General features: G+C 37.6%; 1 protein-coding gene and 1 long non-coding RNA gene across 11 annotated transcripts in view; both read left to right on the top strand.

Annotated features, from left to right (window-relative positions):
- The first annotated feature begins 713 nt into the window (after positions 1 to 713).
- LOC137240400 (DNA-binding protein D-ETS-6-like) overlaps positions 714 to 23,347 on the top strand; it is a 113,253-nt gene continuing 90,619 nt past the window's right edge. The window contains exons 1-2 of one of the 10 annotated variants that reach the window (XM_067766620.1): positions 714 to 908; positions 8,655 to 9,384. In XM_067766620.1, coding sequence (XP_067622721.1) covers positions 8,655 to 9,384 — 730 coding nt within the window. In that variant the 5' untranslated portion in view covers positions 714 to 908. The other 9 variants (XM_067766616.1, XM_067766617.1, XM_067766622.1 and 6 more) reach the window with 9 other exon arrangements.
- On the top strand, positions 15,968 to 22,225 carry LOC137240403 (uncharacterized). Its single transcript, XR_010949714.1, has 3 exons — positions 15,968 to 16,174; positions 21,419 to 21,693; positions 21,753 to 22,225. It is a non-coding gene; the product is annotated as an uncharacterized lncRNA (long non-coding RNA).

The raw sequence follows: 23,347 nt of genomic DNA, 5'->3' as shown, positions 1-23,347 counted from the left end.
ATGGTAAGGGTAATTTTACTTAACTCCATTAGCTCTGATATTAACAAAGGTGCAAAAAGTATGTATGTACATAGATTTTTAAAGGCTTTGAAATTAGATTTCTATGAGAAAAACGAAGTGATATAAATGGTTAAATGTCCATTCTGACCCTGTAACTAAATTCCTTGAGAAATATCCAATGAACAGACTTGATAATAGGCATGGTAATTGGGCCATTAGAAAGTGCTTATAGAATAGGGTATCTTTCCACTGCCAGAACAACAGGGAAGGAGGTAATATATGTATGTATGTATATTAATTTGGATATGTATCCGTCTCGATTTGCTTATGCTGAAAAAGTCGGCAAAATATTGTTGCCTAGGTCATTATAGATACAATGCCAACGCTGCCTCAAACCAAATATTTTATTCCCATAGCTACATACGTACATATGCACATGCACGGGGCTAAAATGTAAACAAAATATGACTAATACTAACATCGACCGAAGCACATGGTTTTGCCTAACTGAAACGTCACAGTGAATTCCCTCAGTATCAATTTTCGTGTGCTACAAAAATCTTTAGTCATGCAAAAATTCTCTTTAATCGCTCTCGTGTACCCTACAAATTGACGAGCGCTTGAAAATAAAAAAGTCGCATGCTATATTTTGATGACCGGCAAAGCTTTCAGCTTTGCGAATTTCATTCATAAGATTGGTGATCGCCATTCATATTCATTTGTTGTTTGGCGGTGTTGAAAGACAGAAATACGTGTTGTGCGATCAATACCTGTTAAAGTGCTAAATAAACCGCGAGATGTGTACGTTTGCTTGGAATTTGAAAATTTTTTAAAAACGGAGCTTTTAAATTCGAAATTATATAATGAAATGAATAAAAAATGTGTGAAACCTATGTACATATAAAAATGTTGGTAAATTTCGTAAAAGTGTATATACTTCGGTTCGGAAGAATGACATTAGGAAGCAAATGATGCCAAAGAGAATTAAACCAAGCATGTATCGTGATTCATGCACATTCAACGTTTTAATTTAAATTTCCCAGAAAACCTAGCTTATTTGTGAATCATGTCTTGTACTTAAATCGAGCTAATCGCTGTGAAATTAAAGCTGGCAGCCTTGAGAAGTGATCAAAATAAAGTCCTTATCATTACAGTGAGATATCCTTGTATTGAAAAAAAAATAATAATAATAAACACCCCTCTTTACTGAGGTACCGATTTGTGCACGAAGCCGATGTAGTAACTCATAAAAAAAATTGTTAATATCGAAAACTCTTATTCCAACCGTGTAATTATTATAAAAAAAAAATTGATGAATGAGCTACAAAAAATTAGGTGTCTGCAATACTAAATATTTTCCAGTATCAAAAAGATACTATATTTGCGCCTTTTTGAAATATGAAACAACAAGCAGGCAAAAAACTCCCACATTCTGTGTTTCCTTTTATCGACGGCCGTTATCGCCTTTTTGTCATGTCAATGATGTGACCGAAGATCTGGAACAATATCATGAAGTTGCGGATGAGTATCTGGAAGGCTTGTAATAAGAAAACTCGGGATTGAAGAGAATACTTCCTTACTTACTTAATTGGCGCTAAACCGTTTAAACGGTTATGGCCGTCCAACAAGGCGCGCCAGTCGCCCCTTCTCTCGGCCAACCGGCACCAATTGGTCACACCAAGGGAGCTTAAATCGTCTTCCACTTTCTTCGAAACACTTTCTTGAACGGAGCGTCATCTTTCATTCGCGTAACACGGCCTAGCCAGCGCAGCCGCTGCGTTTTAATTACCCGGACTATGTTGATGTCTGCTTATAGCTCGTACAAGGGAATACGGTCCCAAGAAAAAAAAGGCTCGTGTAAAAATATATAGCGGCGGAGGTTTTGCAGCAACGATGCTTCAACAAATTAGAACTTATAGATTTGCACGATGGCAAAAAAAAAACTTTGGATTATCAGAACTTAATTCTAAATAGCTCTGGCTAACATTGGATACGTTTACGCACTGCGGGTTTTTAACGCACGCACATAATGGACTTTTTTGGCCCATATCGAATTAAGCGTGCGTTTCGACAGTGTAAAACATGTATGCAAATGTCAAACCGAAATGTGACTTAGAACAAAAATTGCGAGTTAGCTTTTTACGCAGTAAATTATAGAAGAAAATTTAAATAAAAAGTAGATAAAGTTGCACCGAAGCCGGAAAAGTACATTGCATTACTAAGGTAGTAAAAAAGTATCAAAATAGTACCAAAAATGTTGCCTCCCTACTACTTAAAAACTCATGATCATAAAATTTTGTTGTTGTACTACTGAGTTCTTCTATAGCAGGCACCTTGTCGTTGGTGTGACGGATTAGCCGAACTCCATAGCACATGACTATGGGGCTGAGCGGTTTACGGCTTGCATCTACGCCGCTTCTATTCATAGGTCGGCGGGATGACAGGGACCAAGAACTGCCAACCTCCTCATTCAGGGTACTGTGCGCACCGTCCCTGTTGGATGATTTGCAGCCAGGGGGTATTTTCTACTGTATTTGAACGGAGCCTTCTCGATACTGGGCCATCTCGGGTAGTAATGATGGCGCTGCAGTGGCGGACGGTTCTTTCCCCATATTTAATACTGGACAACTAAGCCCGCTTTTAAGGGCAGTTGGTCATACGACCAAGATGGACTCAAAAACTTTGAAATAAAGTAAGGATGAGAGAGAGAGAGAGAGAGACGGCGATGGCGCCGCAAGGCGGGGAAGAGGAAATCGCTATCAGGCAGTTCACTGACAAACACTTTACTACGAGCAATACTCACTTTGGCATCCGCATTGGAGACGAATAAGCCCCGGGATCCAAGTGCAGCGATTGGCTGAGCCTAAAAAGCCTGCTTTTAAAATGCAGAAGAGATAGGGCAGACGCCAAATCCCAGAAACAGGAGGCAAAGTAGTCGGAATGATAGGAACCAAACCTCAAAATCTGCAAAGCGGGTCGAAGGGGGAAGTATAAGTACTGGAAAGCCATGTACCTCAAAAGTTGTTATACAGAAAGAGGAAGGCAGTAATACTTAAACATTTTTTTTTTTAAAGAGTGGTCGTGTTCGTCATCCGATTTTGCTGATTCTTATTTACAACACATATAGTAAAAGGAGTAACGCTCCTGCCAAATTTAATCATAATATCTTCGACGACTGAAAATTACATCTTGCAAAACTTTTAAATTACCTTCTTTTAAAAGTGGGCGTTGCCACGCCCATTGTCCAAAATTTTGCTATTTTTTTATTCTGCGTCATAAGGTCAACCCACCTACCGAGTTTCATCGCTTTATCCGTCTTTGGTAATGAATTATCACACTTTTTCGGTTTATCGAAATTTTCGATATCGAAAAAGTGAACGTCATTATGTCCGATTTCATTCATTTTAAATAGCGATCTGAGATGAGTGTCCAGGATCTTACATACCAAATTTCATCAAGATACCTCAAAATTTACTCAAGTTATCGTGTTCACGGACGGACGGACATGGCTAAATGAATTTATTTTTTCGCGCAGATAATTTTGATATATAGAAGTCTATATCGGCCACCGTGGTGTGATCGTAGCGTGCTCCACCTACCACACCGTATGCCCTGGGTTCAAACCCCGGGCAAAGCAACATCAAAATTTTAGAAATAAGATTTTTCAATTAGAAGAAAAAATTTTTCTAAGCGGGGTCGCCCCTCGGCGGTGTTTGGCAAGCGCTCCGGGTGTGTTTCTGCCATGAAAAGCTGTCAGTGAAAACTCATCTGCCTTGCAGATGCCATTCGGGGTCGGCATAAAACATGTGGGTCCCGTCCGGCCAATTTGTAGGGAAAATTAAAAGGAGCACGACGCAAATTGGAAGAGAAGCTCGGCCTTAGATCTCTTCGGAGGTTATCGCGCCTTACATTTATTTTATTTATAGAAGTCTATATCTATCTCGATTAGTCTATGCCGTTACAGGGTACCGTTATGCGAACAAAATTAATATACTCTGTGCGCTCTGCTCAGCTGAGTATAAAAACAGCAATGTTATTGCCGAAGAAACGTATTTCATATTCAAATTTTTTCTATATGCATACATACTTTTGCCTGCTATTTTAATTTATTTCCACTCTCACAGCCGTTTTTCTTTGTGGAAACTTTCACAGCGCGGACGCATTGCTTCGAATTGACGCTTTGGCAGGGCGATAATTTAACTTTGAGACTCCTTGCGATTTTCTTCGCTTTAAAGCGATCAAAGCGTTTATGTAAGTCCGCCCTTATGCATTTTATTAACGTCGAAAAGTCGTTCAGAAAATCTACTTATGTGAAAAAGCCCTAAGAGTGAAATTTTTAACGAGGAAAATAAGTTACACATGTGTGGTGCTCTATATTTTGTTAAGTTTCTCCTAACTTTTTTGACTCTAATTTAAATAAAATTTACTTTGCGTATGTTTTCACATTGTTGATGGCCACAAATTTTCTATTATTTTTATTTCTGCGGAAATATATTCAACAATTTCATTTTTAAATACTACTAAGTTTTATCAAACTATCAAATACACCTCTGCTTAAAGTAATCTTACGTACGAAAAATACAACTCTAGACCTGAGATTTGCATCAGGTGATCGAGGCTGTTTGTAATTTTGACGTTTCTCTCTTATTCGACACACTAAGTAATGGTACACTTTGGTGGCGTCGAGCGAGCTCCTATCGACCCTTGAGGAGGGCTAGTTTGATGTGGCGCTGATACAGGAGCCATGGATCTCATCTGGAGGAAAGGTTTCTGGACTCAGCGCTCGCGGACTCAGCGTTTATTATTGAAAGATGGAAAGCAGGGTTTCCAGTCATGGTAAGGAAACACCTATACTCATGAATGCTATCTAACTTCAGCCCGGAAGACCTCGCGGTGGTCGTCAAAGAGGGGGAAAGAACCGTCTCTTTTCCTGGCATCCTGATACATGGCTTACATACATATAATGTGGAAGCCACACCAGATGAGTTCCAAAGGGTGGTGGATCAATAAGGATACAGGGGACGGTTTGTCATTTGCGTGGATGTGAATACGCGTCACACTGCATAAGGGAGGGACGAAATAAACGATAGAGGTGAGTGAGTCCCTTTTTTGTTATATACTACAGAGCAGTCTACAGGTGTGCCTACATATGTTGGGCCCATGTCAAGCAATGTGCTTGATATAACATTGAGTTCTGAGCAGGATATATGGGGGTATGAATGGAGGGTCCTTGGCAGGCCATCCTTTTTATACCATGCATATATCAGCTTCAGCATCCCCCTAAACAGGGTAGAGAAGGGGAAAATCTTTAAAAACTCTTTAGGGGAGTTGGAGGTGTGCAAAAACCTCTTATCAAAGGCACTGAAAACTGCACAAAACTTTCCCTCTGAGAAGATTCAATGGGAAAGCAATGGCGCCATGGTGGAGCAAGGAGTTGAGCCTTCTTAGAGGGCAGGTAAAAGAGATTTTTAAGCTGACAAAAGTTGCGGAATATAGAGATCTGTTAAGAATCAGTAACTGTGAAATCAACAGGTCGCATAGGGTTTCATGAAAAAATTTCTGTGCGGGCATGAAATGCTCCAGCGAAACGGCAACACTATCTATGGGAGATGCAGTCCAGGGGATAGTCAAAAAGGACGACGGGGAATGGTCACACAGTAGTGAATAGTTCCTTGAGGCACTACTTAACACACACTTCCCATCAGGAGATGATGCGGAAGAGTTATGTTACAACATGTACACTCCTAAGACGGAGCGACATGCTCCAGGATTGGTTACAAATACCAAAATTTAAGGGGCAATAAAAACTTTTGCCAAGTTCAAATCGCCAAGTACAGATGGAATATTCCCTGATATACTGTAGATGGCAGGTGGAACGATTGTAGAATGGCTTACGATAATCTTTGCGGGTTGCATATAACTGAGCAACGTCCCACAATCTTGGAGAACAGCTCGATTAGTCTTCGTTCCGAAAGCGGGGAAAACCAGCCAGATACACCCGAAATGCTACAGGCTTTTTAGTTTGGCATCTTTTCTGCTCAAAACCCTAGAGGGATTTATTTTTTTAATTTCATATAAAATCAAATATGAGTTAGGAATTATTCTCTTCAAGCCAACATGCTTACACCCAAGGCAAGTCAGTCAATATTGCATTGCATAGGGTGATCATGAGTTCAGAAAAGCCTTGGAACACCAAGAATACGTCCTAGGTATTTTTCTGGACATTGCCGGAGTTCTCAACAATGTCTCGAAACTAGAAATCATTGATTTTTCAAACTCGCTTGAAGTTCATCCAGTCTTAACGAATATGGTCGGATCCTTTTTAAGCTGCAGAATGATTACGTCGCAATGGGTTCTATGCGAGGCAGAAAAATCTGTTATCAGAGGAACGCCACAGGATAGGGTTTTATAACCAATACTGTGGTCGCTAGGTAGCAACAATTGCTTAGGCGGTTTGACGGAGGACCAGTCAAACTTACGGCATATGCAGATGATGTTTCAGTCATCATAAGGGGCAGATGTCTAAAAACAATCAGCTTTTTTTTCGGGATGTATATGCCTGGGCATCTGGAGTCGACTTAACCGTCAACGCGGAAAAAACCGATCTAGTATCATTTACTAATAAATATAAGGCCCCTAATTGGACTAAGCCTTATTATTATTTTTTTAATTGGACTAAGACTAAGCTCGGAGGGGTAAGTTGTCGTGGAAATTCCATGTGAAAAGCAAAGAAAGCCTCTGCGGCACTGTTTGCATGTAAGAGGATGTTGGATGCACGTGTGGCCTATTACCCAAATTCTCTCATTGGGTAGTTACGGCAATTGCCAAACCCATACTTGTCCTTGTTTGGTGGACAGCCACACAAAAAAGTACGTATACCAAGAAACTTAAGGTATGCAGATTATCAATGGTTCGCATAACTGGAGCCTGCCTGCAGACCTAATGGCAAAAAACAACGCGCTAACAACTGCAACATATGGGCATATCAGTAGCGCCATCATATATCCGGCAAACGGAATATATGGTCCCGTGCCTGCGCTTCGAAAGAGATCTTGGGGCCACAATTGAGCCGGAGCTGCCAGAGTGCAGAAATGGCAGAATGGTCGGATCTACTGTTTATTGTGCCGATCCAGAAATAAGTAGATCCTACAGGCTGCCACATTACTGCAGCGTCTTTCAGGCGGAAATTATAGCCGTGAAGACAGCAGCAGAACTTCTGGAGGAAGCGTGCTTAAGCTGCAGTATGTTAATATATAAAGATATTTATAGTCAGGCGGCGATTAATGCAATAATATCACACGGAGGTTAGGTTGAACTGGCCGGTCCATGAGGACCTCACATAGATAGAATGAGTCCGGAACTTCAACAAGAAGTGTCCTGGAATGCAGATAAGGACTGGAAAAACTTCGCTCAGGCTGGACCATACATCTCTAGTTGGTTTCCGGTCGTAAAAGGATAGAAGGTGGGTGCAGCAGTCACTGAATCGCCGATAGAGGAAATCAAAAGGAGACAGGAGTTGCATATCATCCATCAAGCAGGAAAGGCGTGGACAGAGAGGCGGGGCTGCAAAATTTCTAAGATCATGTGCAAATCATACCATATTAGACTCACAAAGTGGCTTATGTCTCTGAAGAAAGAAAACTTAAAGCTCACGATGGACACACTAACGGGACATTGCCTTCTGGCGTCACATGTTTATTTATAAGTTAGGCCTCTCAAGTCTCAGCAGATGTAGGAAGTGTGAATTGCTGCAGGAAACGGTTGAGCATGTTTTGTGTTCGCCATATATATGTACATACGTCAGAAATGAAATTTCCGAGTTCAAACGCATAAACTCCGTGTTGCTACTATCGGCAATTCTCTTTTGGTGTCGCTTAAAGTGTAGCATTTTGCCTAAATAAGTATTTACGATGCCTTTTTCTGGGAGCTAAACCAGGGATCGAACTATACGAACAAATTCTATTCATTTATTCGATTTGCCTGAAATTTGGTACATAGGAAGCACTTCGCCCAGATTAGTACTTACTATTCTTTTTTTCCGGGAAGTGGACCAGGGACCCACCGGGACTGGGACTAGAAATGCGACTGAGGCTGGGCGTGGGACTGGGAATCAGAATGGGACTGGAACAAAATACATACCACCCTCTGAGACTGGCAATAAGGAATGGAGAAGAATAAGAAGAAGTAACCAAAAGAGGGAGAGAGAAAGAGACTGAGAAAACGATAGAGTAGACGAAGATAGAGATATAGCAATAGATGAAGTGAAAGAGAAATGAGGGAAAAGACGGAGATAGAAAAAAAGACTCTGAGAAGGAGAAATGCAGAGGGAGGAGTGAATAAAAGGATTAACAAAAAGTGGTGAAGGGGGGGGGGGGGCGGGCAGAGTAGGACGGAAAAAAGCTTTTTAAAATTGATGCAGATATACCAAATTTAGGGCAGAACAACATCTGCCGGGTCTGATAGGTAAAAACAAAAATAAATAATAATGAAGTCTCACCAAAGTTTTAATAACTGAATTTATGTAAGACTATCAAGTTTGCGAAAAAAATCCAGTTACTTTATATTATACATTGGTCGATAGTTTAAGTGGCAAAACTAAATTAAATCGCGTCAATATTATTAGAGAAATTTTAAAAAGCTACCAATATACGCAGATGCATGGGCATGACCAGACGGAAGAAAAGGATGGCAAAAAACTACAAAAGACACAAACCCCCTTGGAAGAAACAAAAAGTTGTGATCTCTTTGCAACGAATTCCGCAACAGAGGGTTCGGTAGCACAAGGTGAATATTCGCGCATATACAGACGGCGCTCTAGCACCACCAGTACAAGTAGCAGTGATAGTGATACAAGTACAAGTGCAACTGCAAGCTCAAGTGATAATAATGGTGCTCGCAAAAGTGCTAGCTTTAGTGGTGAAAGTGATAATGATGCTAAATGTAAACGAAAAGAAAAAATTAGTAATGCTCTAAATGAGCCAAAAACCAGTCACTCTAATCAACCCCTACATGCATTACCAAAAGATATTGCTAATTCAAAAGAAGGGTCTCATGAAAGTAAATTTTACTCATCATCCAGCTATAGTGTTGAATCCAGTCCGGCGTCTCCTGTACCTGAAGTGCCAATAGATCCACATGCTTGGAATGTGGATCACATACAAAGTTGGGTTAAATGGTTAACAAAGCATTTCAAAATTGATCCAGAGCCGGATATCTCTCGTTTTCCAAACAATGGCTCAGAGTTGTGTACACTAAGTCGTGCAGATTTTTGGGTTTGTGCAGGTTCGCGTCAAGGAGGAATAGTTTTAGCAAAACATTTTGCATTAACTCTATATAATGCGACTGGACGAGAAACAAGTCCTATGATGAATGAGAATGAACCTAGTAAGTATTAATATTTATACGTAGGCACGTTATCGAGTATGTACCTTTTTATTTGAATTTTTTTTGGTCAAGCTTCAAGAAACGGACCGTACTATTAAAATGTAGTTAGTGCAGTCTCCCGGCGAAGTAACATCAATAATTTAGAAACAAGTTTTTCAATTAGAAAAAAGTTTTTCTTATCGAAATTTGGTAAACACTCCGAGTTTATTTCTTCCGCGAAAAGTTTCTCGGCAAAAATTCATCTATCTTGCAGATGCTGTTCGGAGTCGGCATAAATCATGTAGGTCCCGTCCCACCAATTTGTAAGGAAAATTAAAAGGGGCACAACGCCAATTAAAAGAGAATTTCGGCCTAAGTTTCCTTTGAGGAAAACCGCCTAAATATTTATATTTTTAGTTAGTGAAGTATACACCATGTTCCGCCAAAACCGCATTTATACGTAAGATAATATTTCTGCATGCGTTAGGACGCATATCACGTTAAGTACTGCTTTATCACAGATTTTTATCTTATTATGAAATAATATTTGATCGGGTTGGTGTCGATATTCTGTATGTACGAAATTCCAAAAGCAAAATTCTGCTTTCAAAATTCTGTATTAAAATATAATGTTAACAATGTTAAAGAGGTCATGTAATTATTTTGAAAAAGTGCGCCGTGCACAGTAATTCTGCGTAGAACACTTTTCTGCATAGGCGGCCTTCGGCTACGCGATGCCAAGTCCGGGTGTGTGGTATAACCGTGGCTACCGCCACGGTGATGTCCTTCTGCGTAGGCGGCCTTCGGCCGCACTTTAAAAAATAACCCTTAGCCGATCCAACACCGGCTACGCCATGCGTTGATTCCGGAATTTTGACTTCCAGAATTAAACATGCAGAATTTTGAAAAAGCAGAATTTTAGAAAGCAGAATTTTAAAAAGCAGAATTCTAAAAAAGCAGAATTTTGTTCAAGCAGAATTTTTTTGCAATTTACAGAATTTTGTCACCCAGAATTTTTTAATACAGAAAAACGGCACGCTCCCTATTTGATCTATAAAAAGTGGGCGTGATAACATACCTATTATACCCATTTTTAGCAGGAGTATTAGTCGCGGTCAGAAGAAGTAGTAAATATTAGGTACGTTGAATTTCATTACGATTAATTTCTTTAAATGCAAGTTATTGCAAAACAAGTAAGGGTGTCTAAGTTCGGGTGTAACCGAACATAATATACTCAGCGTGAGCTTCAATTGTATAGTTCATTTTAGATAAATTTCTTTTCTACATAATACGTGGCACCGACCATTTAAAAAAAAATGGTCTCCCAATTTCCTCTTACAATAAAACTTGGTAAGTATAATATCATTGATACAAAACTATTTATCGCTAATTTATAACTTATTATTCTAGTCTCGACTCTTTCAAACTTCTATTATATAAAAGTGGGTGTGGTCTTTAACAGATCCCGTCCATTTTTACCAGAAATATTTCATGCTATAAGGAAAATATGTTTAGCCAATTTTATTACGATCCGTTAATTTTTCTTCCAGTTATGGCTCCCGAAACATAGAAAAAAACTTACTGATAAAAGGAGCGGTGCCACGCCCATTTTAAAAAATTTTAATTTTTTCCTATTTCCTGTTATAATTTCAGTTGGGGAAAGAAATATCATTGATATAACGCTCTTTTTGCAATAATATAGCTTATTTTATTCGGCCACGACCGCTTTAAAGATTTTTAATATAAAAGTAGGCGTGGTCCTTAACCTTAACTTCTTAATTTTTCTTCGAAGCATTCCTTATAGTAAAGGCAAGCTCTCTGCCGAAGTGAGTTATGATAGGTTTAACGGTAACGTCATACCTACCAAATTTCATTATCATAACTGTATTCGTTGTTAATTATCCAATTTTTTATATTCTTCTAACTTTTCGATATCAAAAAAATGGGCGTGATTATCATCCGATTTCGTTCGTTTTCAATACCAATCTATTCTGGGTCCAGATAAGCCCGTATACCGAAATTGGTGAAGGCCAAGTTATCGTGTTAACGGTCAGACAGACGGACGGACGGACATGGCTTAATCAAATTTTTTTTCGATGCTGATGATTTAGATATATGGAAGTCTATATCTATTGCGTTTCCTGTACAACGAACCGTTATGTTAACAAAGTTAATATACTCTGTGTGCAGAGCACGCTGAGTATAAAAACATCTGATGATGAACCATCGGACCAATAGGCTGGCGCATAGACCGATGATTGGATGAGCTTAGACTTTTTTTCGGCTACCGATTTTCTGTTGACTTAAATAGAACATAAAACAAGTATGGACGGGACTGTCTTCGGCTATACCGAATGACCAAAATCGTCTTATCTGAACGATCGGTTGTATGGGAGATATATGTTGTAGTGGTCCGATCCTACCGGATCCGACAAATGTCTAATATAATACAAAAATACATCCTTGTGCCAAATTTCATTGAAATATCTCAAAATTTGAGGGACTAGATTGCGTTCAAACAGACAGACTGACGGACAGACGGACATGGCTATATCAACTCAGTTCGTCGCCCTGATCAATTCGGCATACTTAATGGTGAGTCTATCTTCTATATTTCTCAACGTTACAAACATCGGACCAAAGTTAATATACCATTTCATGTTCATGAAAGGTATATAAAAAAAAACGCCAAACGCTACCACCGATGAAGTCTGAACTGAAAAAATCGGTTTTTTTCGTAAAGTTCCCCCCAAAATGTTTCTCTGGATCCGCCCCTCTCTACTGTAGTGACCATTGAACCAACGCGGAATTCGGAGCCAAGGTATTGGGTTTGTGGTGGAAAAGAAACTTTGCCACCAAGTACTTTCGTTCACGGCTGTGAACGAGCGTCTCGCCGTGATCCATATCAAGATGAAGTTTTTCAATCTTTCGTTTATATGTGCATACGCACCTATAGACGATGCAGGCAAAAAGGACAAGGACTCCTCCTTTGCAAAACTATAAAAGACATACGACGACTGCCCCCACCATGATATTAAAATAATGCTGGGCGACTTTAACGCGTGGGTGTTCATCACGTTTCACTTTGAACACCCTTTTGTACTTATTGCCTTTTTGCCAGCGGGCAATTTCGTTAGTGCTGTTTAACTTAAAAGAGAATCCATCTCCTCTTCCATGGCACGCTTCCAGGCACTTCATTCTGCACTGTACAATGCCTATTCAACACTGACAGGGTCATCAGCATCAGACGCCACTGTCAACAACAAATTTCTTTTCGTTTTGTTTGCAATACGTTCTGACCGACGAACTGGATACAATTTATTGTAATCGTCACTATGAATATCAACTGCTTCACTTTCATCAGGAGTATCGTAGTCGCTGTCCGAGGATTTGTTTAAATCTAACAATTCGCTCACATTATCCTTCCTTGTATCAATAATATCAATAACCTTGTATGTTTCGTTACGTCACATGAATTTTCTATAAATGTTACATCACGGCTCACAATAAACTTGTAATATCCTACAAATATGCACTAATCTTATTTTGCATCGAGTTTTAAACGTTTTTGTTTCGGTATGTGAACCATCGCTGTACAACCAAATATTCGTAAATGCTTTAAATGCGGTTTACCAAATATGCTGCCGTGTTTGCAGCCTCTGCCCAGAATATCCCTACTAGACAGCTGACAATCAGATGATTGATCATCTGTCAGGAAGTGCTGTAGGAAAGTCACATCAGGGCGCAGTACGAATATTTGTCATACTGCTAGAGCAAACTTGATGGGTTTGGCTGTATACGTGTGACTTCAGACATGATGTAAACATTTGTCATGGCGGAGGCATCATGCCGGATGTAAACATTTGTCAGAGCGGAGGCATCATGCCGGATGTAAACATTCGTCAGAGCGGAGGCATCATGCCGGATGTATACAATTGTCAGGGCGGAACCATCAAACATGATGTAAACATTAGTCAGGGCGGATCCATCAAACCGGATGTGCAAATCAATCACAGAGGATGCATCATAATAAATAAAACATATACAGATGTATATAAAAATTCGTTTATTATTCAATATATGTATGTGCACTTTTATATAGTACTTATGATAAAAGACTATAAAAAGATCTCAAAACGTCCAATTAAATATATATATCACATTATTTATTCTCACTTAGTTTTTCTTATTTACTTGTATATCTGATTACTTTTTTTAATGTTTTCATTGTTCATTAAAATTTCGTTTCTTGAAATAAAGTATATTTACATTATTTATTCTAACTTTACCTATTTACGTATATATCACATTGCTTTTCTTTATGTATTCATTAAAATTTCATTTCTTTAAAAAGCTAATAATTGTTTGTCTTTTCATTCTCAGGTACTTATGATAAAAAACTATAAAAAATATATATATTGCATTATTTATTATAACTTTTACTTATTTAAATGTGTATATCATTACCTTTTTTATGCATTCAGTATTCATAAAAATGTAATTTCTTAAAAAAAAAACATAAATTGCATTTTTATATCAGATTGCTTTTATTTATGTGTTCATTATTAATTAAAATTTCATTTCTTTAAATTTTGTTCACAACATGTTTTGTCAAAAAGGCTTTTATTTATTAGTTAATTGTCCTTTTTGTCTCAGGTAGTTATGATAAAAGCTATATAAAAAATTCAATTAAACATTGGGTCTAAATTAAAAAATATTTCGAAAACTTAAAAAACTTCATTTAAATATCACATTATTCTAACTTAAAAAAAGTAACTGACTAACTTAAAAATATTACGAAAACTTAAAAACTTCGTTTGTATATTACATTAGCCTAATTTAAAAACAGTAACTAATTAACTTAAATATATTCCGCAAACTAAAAAAATTCAAAAACATATAAAAAACCGAAAATTCAAAAGCTACAACTTAAATGAAAAAGAAAAGAGGAAACAATTCATTGCGCTGGTGGGCTTGTCTGTGCAGTAACTAATTTTTGCTTTTTGCCGAATTTCCTTTGTGCCATCCTGTGGTGGCTGAGTTCAACCGCCTTTCTCATTCCTTTTTCATACGACGCATGTCCTTGGTGTATGAATACATCTAAAAACGTACAAAAAATCAATATAGGAATACAATTTATAATACATCTCTCTTTATAACATCTTACCGCGAAGAAATGTCTCGAACAAGGAAAGCTTTTGGAGACTTTTCTTTCCAGCTGCTCCCGCCCAGTTGTACTCTTCCATCAACCTGTCACTAAAAATTTCTTTTACTACTCGGGGTATGTCTTCTGAAATGCCCTTAATTTTGAACATATGAGCCTTCTAAAGTATGAAAGCGAAATAAAATTATGGTAAAAGATAACTTTTTGGGTCAAATTACCATTGCTACAGCATACTCGTCTACCTTCAATCTTTCTTCCACCCTAAGAACCTCTAATACATTCTGGAGAGGCAATGCGCTGGCAACTTCATCCATGTACTTGTCTCTGACTTCCCCAGTAATTTTGCACACAAAGCTCTCCACCCTCTTCAGCGTCACCTTGCACTCTCGCATTAAGTGCTGTTGCGCCAAAACTTCACTCTTCGGTACCGCCTGTTTAAAATGAAGGTTTATTGTTGAAGTGAATATATTAACAAGAAACGAGTTGAAAATCGGTGTTACAAAACATTATATACTCAGATGTGAGCTTTAGGAACAAAGTAGTTTGGCTGAGATATGGCCGGTACCTTTTTTCGTTATCAGCCCAATTCTCAATGTTTTTCCCGGAGAGATTTTTCCCGTTCTCCATACAAAAATGGTTGAGAATGGCAAATTTTTGTATGGAGAACGGGAGAAATCTCCCCGGGAAAAGGATTGAGAATTGGGCTGTATATTTAAGATAATAATCTATCGTTGTTGGACGGCCATAACCGTTTAGACGGTTAAGCGCCAATTAAGTAAGAAGTAAGTAATCTATCGTTAGGCGAATGAAACTAATATTCTGCATAGCAAAGATTAGTATATACACAAAAAAACCTAAGCCATTAGAGAATAATTGAAGCGAAAAGTAAAATTAATTAAATAAAAACAATACTTACATCTTGCTTTATTTCCTCCACCATTTTCATTAGTGCGCTTTGATTATAGCTAAGTGTACGTTGATAAGTTTAAAGAATACAAAAAGTACTTTGCGTGAATATTGTGAAATACAAATATCTAGTTAAATACAATATCATTGTGAATTTTAATGCTATTTTTCCTCCGTCTCCTATTACCCTACTTCTTACATTCTGTTCAATTTGATCCATCTTATAAATAATCTCCATCAAAACTCACAGCACATCTATAAAAAGAATAATATACGTTTAATATCTTATACAAAACAATGGGGCGTATTCATAGTCAAAACTTAGTTAAGAATTAAAAGTTAGTTACAGCTTTTTGACATAATATTCTATTGGCTATCTGTCAAAAAAGCTTCAACTAACTTTAAGTACCAAAGTACCAACTAAATTCCGTCTATGAATTTGCCCCAATATGTAATATATAACACAGCTACCTAACCGATAGCTTTCTTGTTGGGCATTGAAAACGATAGAAGTCAGCTGATCAAGCTAATTTTATTGCACATATCTACCTTTGGCTAAACTATTCGTGCAAGTTTAAGAGACATTTAGGAATAAATAAAACTTTACTAGTGATTAACCTGGTGTAAAGAGTAATTAAATAACTCTACCCCATATCAAACTGGATGTGAGACAGTTCTCAACCCCAAAAAAAGAGAACCACTTTTGTTATAATGCAAAATAAATAAATTGTGCAGTGAATTGTTAGCAAGGGGGGTAATTCTTTACTTTAGCTCACAACAACTAAAACTCGTCCAAAAGTATCAGGAGAGGTGTTAAAAGACGCGCTTTGGACCCAGGATAACGAATCCCAAAGCGGAAATTCAAAAGTTTATTTCGTTTCGGAGATATTTGCAAACAAATTTGAAAATTTTCATGTGGTTGTTGTTTTGATGACTTTGTGGTGCCCACAAGAAAAACTGTGTGTAAAAGTGTTTTGCGCGGATATAGTTGTGGTCTCCAAACCGGTGTTGGACCCACCCAGAGTAGTTTTTTATAAGCGCGGCCAAAGGCCGCCAATGCAGAAAGGTGTTCTGCGCAAAAAATATGGATCCCACCCCCGGTTTCGCAGTGCTTCGGGGCCATTTTTTGGTTTTTTGGAAATATCTTTTGACAGAAATAAAATTTTGTATTTCCGCTTTCGGATTCATGGTCCTGGGATCAAAACGCGGTCGAGTTTTAGCAGTTGTGAGCTAAAGTAAAGAATTACCGCAATGGGGTGCTCTACATAGCAAATTTCTTTGTGATTATTATATCTGGTTCTGCTTTAATAGTGGTGGAAAGTGCAGCGACGTTATGTCGGGGAATGTTTCCAGTTATGACTTTTTGCAATGTGGGAATTCTTTTGCTAAACCAGAGGGCCCTTTATTCAATCCTGCGCTATTAAATTTAATTATCATGTTACACCTGGATATTATACCCGTCTTTGTATTAAAGGGTGCATCTATACTTGTAAATGTAACTTCTGGCATGATATTACATGGGGCTTTCATCTTGGCAATCATTTCTTTGCTTGGACAGTGGAAAAATATAGAAATATTGCATCTGGATTATCTGTTTTCTAAAAAATAAGTCTGGAATAGGTCGGTGTGCAATCCCATTCTGAGGTAGGGCAGCAATCGATGTGCAAATGTATTAGGGCGGGCTGAATAAATACAAAGCTTTCTCTTTTGGTATAGTGAAAATATGGTTAAGGGCATTCAAAGAGATGGCTGGGAACATTTAAGCTTTTAATTTTAATGTAGTGTATTATCACGATTTTTGTTTTCACCTACAAATAACATGAGAATATTTGATTTTTAACTATATGTGGGCAAATGATTTGTGTATAAACGAAAGGTACAACTCTTGCCTCCACCGTGGTGTGATGGTAGCGTGCTCCGCCTACCACACCGTATGCCCTACGTCCACACCCCGGGCAAAGCAACATAAAAATTTTAGAAATAAGGTGTTTCAATTAGAAGAAATTTTTTCTAAGCGGGGTCGCCCCTCGGCAGCGTTTGGGAAGCGCTCCGGGTGTATTTCTGCCATGAAAAGCTCTCACTTAAAACTGATCTGCCTTGCAGATGCCGTTCGGAGTCGACATAAAACATGTAGGTCCTCATTAAAACGTCTATTCGTTGCAAACACTTTATTGAAAGAATTCGCTGAAAATTATTGAAAGTTAACTTATGTACAAATCATGTACAAGAGATTTTCTTACCATTATTTGTAGATTCCATAACTGCACTTCTTCTTGTAACTGGACTCTTCAAAAATTTTAGAATCAAAAGCTAAAGAATACGTTTTAATTATATTTTTAAGATTTATTTATTCGAAAGTGTGGAAAGTGTTACTTTATTGAAAGCTTATGAAACAAGGGTTAGGAAAAAGTGGCTTAATTGGAAAACTCATGGAATAGGTGGTGAAAAAGGGGTATAAGCAAAAATTTGCTTTCCTGAGGGATACAGAAGTACTTGTAATCAGGATCTTCTCTCTTTAAATCAACCAAATTTAAGCTTGGCTCACTTGCAACAACAATACCTAAACTATCGGAGGACCTAACAGGTACATCGAAAAAATTTTGCGTTTTCCGAAAAACAGTACATTGCACTATTTCCAATTCTCCTGACCCTATAAGTTCTACTACCTTTATAGGACCGACTTTTTTGCTATAACAAAAACAGTCTTTATCTTTCTTTAAATCAATATCGAAACAGCCTAGCTTGGAAGGTTTGTGAATCGATGAACTTACATCCTGCCTTTCTTTCAACCTTAAAAACAGCTGTTGCAATATTTGATTTGGTTTTCTTACTATATTTTTTAAAAAATGCATAAAATTTTCAAACCTGTAAGCAGAAAAGGAATCTAAAGGACCAAGATCTTTGACACATTCTGACAAGTGTAATAAACCATGAATGTTGAAAGTAACGCTTTCCTTCCCAAACATTACACTGAACTGCGAGACGAAATGCTCTAATATATCTTGGTCAACATCAGCCTCAGACCTAAACGACCTTTCACTTGAAAGGAGTCGAATGCCGGTATGTAGTAGTAGGAAAAGGAAGTACAACTCACTACTTATGCAGTCTTTTAAAACAAAAATGCCTGTGTATAGCAGGAACTCTCTGAATTCCGTTGCTTTCCACCGACTAACTTCATCTAAACTTCTCGCAGTACGACAGAATTCAGACGGAAAGTAATTCGAAATAAATTTAATATTTTCATTTATCTTTCGGATATTTGCATCGCTATTCAAATTTTTTAAAAACCTTTTTACGACACCTAAATATACCAAATGCATACAGTCTAGTGGAAACTGAGAAACCATTTTAAAGTCGGCATCTTCTAAAACGGATTTTCTGTTGCCTGAATTGAGGACTGTGGTGAGACACGTGATCTCTTTTCTCAAAACTTATATCCGTCCTGGGTATACCAGACGTTGTTGGTAAATATACTTTCCCATCCCAGTCACCCCCTATATGACACCTGGGGCATCCATGTTTGGCATTAAATGACATAACACCACTAACAAACGCCCTAGCTGGGGAGTCGCAAATGAACACACGCACATCAAATCTTAACAACACTTTATTGGGACCGACAGCAATACCGTTTTCTCGCAGGGATTTTGCCTCTGAAGCGAACTTAGCCATAAAATCATTAATATTTTCAGGCTTTTTATAACCTGAGAAGCTAGCTATAACAAAAGGATCAACACTAGGAAAATGTACTACTGCTCCAAGAATAGGCCATAAAACTCGACTTGAACTGTTAAAAAGTTTGAGACCATCTACTCCCACATCAATTAAAACCTCTTCTTGTGCCTCCAAAAATGAAAATTGTTTAGAAACTAGTTGGTCTTGTATACCAAAGTACAAAAATTCACCACTTGACACAGATTCTACACTAACTTTTCTCGAAAGGTGTCTAAAAGAGTTTTGGCACAGAACGGCACATCCTTTATCCCACCCTTTTGGAGTGCCTGAAGAAGTCCGTCTATAATATTATGAGGAACTTTAAAATCTATGGCCCAACTTCTTAGCAAGCCGTTCAGATCCGTACCTGCACCCACTTCGACATAATAACTTTGGGCACCTAAACACTCTTCTACGCTTTCATCACTATCACTTCGAACACTATCAACTGGCAAACACTGACTTTGCAAAATCTCACTTTCCAAAGGATTAGCAACACTTTGCACTTTATCTTGAAAGGACTTCTCAAGTTCTTTAAACATTTTAACGTTATCGTCAAAGAGCTTTTTCGCTTTCGATAAGCAATTAGCAAAATGCCTTCTTTTCATATTTTTTTTATTATATTAACCTTTATTTTATTTATTAATTAATTAATTTAAAAATCCCGTCGCGCTATGAAATTTTTAAGTCTTTTGCGTTTTAGAAAATAATAGCTTTGTTCTGATATTCTCCAAATATCGTCCTCGTGTTCGCAAAACTGGCCGAAAATAATGCAAGGGAACACAAATTGAGTTATTTATGGACAGGTACACACAGTTTCGGGCAAACATGAAAAAAAATTAACAACACCAAGTTTGTATGTATTAGTAATCGCAATACTTTTGTGTGAATGTGTTGGTGAACACATCAGCGTTCTGCTCACGCGTCTTGTAGGGATGTTTCTCAGGTGAGAATCTAACAACATACATCTAACAAGTTCAATTAACGTTCATACAACAAATTTTCTGCACGCGTTCCAACTGCTTTGTTTATGGTTCTGGTTTGTTTACCTTTACAGCATATAATACACCCTTTGTCACCTGTGCTGCTGTAATTAAATCCAAGCGTTGAATTCTGCACTCGTTTCATATTTTCCTTGCAAATGTGTGCCAGCCTACGATGTCAAAGCTCAAAGTTGTCAACTGTTGTCATTACTCTCCCAGCTTTAAGCTGCAGACATTGGGGCTTTATCGGTAACCGTATCGTTAACCTTATAACAGCTGATTCGACCAACCTTATGGGAATCAATGCAATCGATTACACTGGTCAACAACATTTTTGTACATGGGTCGTGCGTATATTTTTGTATTGCTTTTGCACCCAGAAATTAGAATATGAACATAAAAAAGTTTTTGATTTGGTTTTGTTCGAAAAAAATGAGAAAAACGAAAAACAAGAAAATTCATCAAAATTTGACATAGATTTGATTTACTCTAATATAGTAAAAATCAACTTAAGATTTATTCTTATAAATTTAGTTTTAGAATACAGTTTAAATGTTTAAAAATGCTTTTTCCTGCTTTTCCTGACATATTCGGTGACATTTTCTCCTATTAACGTCCAAATATAGTCCCCCATCATGCTCTCCGTATACTGGCCTTGGTAGCGTTTCTTTCCATTATATCTTGATGGAATCGCTCCTCGTGTTCTTCTGAATAAGCTCCCATATTATCTTTGAATTTATCCAGATGTGAATGTAACATGTGCATCTTTAGCGACATTCTACATCCGATGGCGGACAAATTCGTAATCATGCCAGTTATCAGCTCATCATAATTTTCATCCCTATGATTTCCATGAAAGCCATGAACTACTGCCTTAAAACTGTTCCACGCTAGTTTCTCCTCATTGCTAAGTAGGTCCGGGAAATATATCTCAGTTCATAATTTTTTTTATTTGAGGGCCAACAAAGACTCCAGCTCCAGAAAGCTTTAGACTCAACATTAAGAGCCTTCACAAATTGTTTAATAAGACCCAATTTAATATACAATGGCGGCATCAATATATTTTTAGGATCGACAATTGCTTCCAGTTTAATATTAAATCTTCGCACTCCATACTCAGTACGTTCAGGCCAATGTTTTTGGCGATAGTGAGCGGTTTCATTTCTGCTATCCCATACGCAAAGATAACAGGAGTGTTTGGTATATCCACCTTGCATTCCAGTAAAAAAACAAACCATCTTGAAATCTCCAATAACTTCCCACTTGTATTCCGTATATTTGATTGCAGTTAATAACATCTTAATATTGTCATAATTTTCTTTGAGACGTATGGAATGTGCCAGTGGAATAGATGGAAATATGTTCCCATTGTGTAGTAGAACTGCTTTTAGACATTTTGTTGAGCAGTCGATAAAGAGGCGCCATTCATTTTTATTACAAGGGATACCAATTGCTTCAAATAAACCTTTCACGTCATAGCAAAAACAGAGTCCATCTTCCTTACTGTAGAAACAAGAAAATTCTTAATGACGCTTTCTTTGCCGAGATATTCGAACATCAGAAGTAAGTAAATTTCGTTGTTTAAGCCGCGATGCTAATAACTCTGCTTTTTCTTTTGATAGATTTAAGTCTCTTATTAAGTCATTGAGATCTTCAGAGTTGATGACATGTGATATTCCTGGTTCAAATTGAGGAACAAATTCGGAATGTACGGATGCAGATGAACTCGGTGTTTGAATGCTGCCTTTAAGGAATAGTTGCTTTTCCAACACAGGTGGATCAGGAACAGGATTTTGTTCCGAATGTGGTACTGGAGCGGATGTCGATGGTAGTTCCGGATATATTGTTTTCCTTAAACGTTTCCCTCTCGGTGGTTTCACTACAGAAAAATAGCAATGAGTGTCATGATTACTCGGTTCCCTCCAAATCCTCGGCACTGCGAACTTCATGGCTTTTTTCTCACCCTGGTACCAAACTATAATAAAACGTAAAGCATTTCATAATAGTTTCAGTTATTATGCAATTATATATATGTAGATATATGTATATATATATGAAACAGTTAGTACAATAAAAAATAGAAAATAAACTTACGCTCCAGAATGCTTCTGCAAGAGTTACATGACACATGTGGAGCCCATTTTTTGTTCTGGTTTTTAACAGGTAGACCGAAGTAGGCTAGGTAGGTCTCGCAAATCCTTGTGTTTTTAATTAAATCAAACTTTTTTTGTCTTATTTGAATACATTCGCCACATATATAGCAAAACGAATTAGCCGCTCGTTTACAACTTCTCGAAGACATCATTCCTCTGTGATATGCAAAAACATAGTGTCGCCCACAACGAGTGACCCAAGAAACTACAGCTTCTTAAAAAAATTTTAATTACAAAAACGCTATCAGGTAGCTGGCATGCTCTATTGCTAGGCCTGCCAATCCGTCAGTAAAAGTTTCGATGAGTTTCTTAATATGTACTTAACGAATTCCCAAATCTACTTAAAATCATGTGTATCTGGGACCATTTATCTCCTTTTTACTGTTTCTCAGCCACATTTTTTTGGTTTTTTTTTTTTAAATGAGTATGTTGTGTTTAAGTACATCTTTTTTGATGCATCGCTGCATCAGGTAGCTACCCGCCGCCCTCTATCGACCAAAATAGCTCGAAAGGACCTACATTAGCCTGGTGCAAAAATGCAAAATTTTCAAATCGCTATAACTTCTACAAAACCAAATATTTTTGATTCGTAATTGCATTTTTTTTTATAGAATTGAACATAAAATCCGAATATATATGGCAAAACCCATGTACAAAAAAAAATTTTTTTTGTTGACCTGTGTTATTGGTGCCGCTAAGGTCGTAACCATTGTAAACTTTACCAAGTAGCGCAACTAACAGCTGATCGCTCAAAATTTGCACACACACACAAACATCACTAATGGCCATATTACGGAAATCTTAGGGAAATTGAAGTTAAATTTTTAAACAGACATAAAATGTTATAATTTTGGAATATATAGCATCTAGGACACCTTAATTGCAGTAATTGAAAGAAAATGTTTGCTTATACTCAAGTATTTAATTATTTTTCCTAAATTTATCTTTAATATTGATGCAATGATTGATCCAATGCAACTCTGGTCTTCCTACTGTTCTTCATTCCACTCCATTCGAGTGCCTATTTTCACGGCCTGCGAGTGCCTTCCACTCTATTCGCAACA

This window comes from Eurosta solidaginis, chromosome 2, assembly GCF_040869045.1.
Source record: "Eurosta solidaginis isolate ZX-2024a chromosome 2, ASM4086904v1, whole genome shotgun sequence".
In the NCBI taxonomy this organism is placed as follows: Eukaryota; Metazoa; Arthropoda; class Insecta; order Diptera; family Tephritidae; genus Eurosta; species Eurosta solidaginis.
This window is presented reverse-complemented; position numbering and strand designations above follow the sequence as displayed.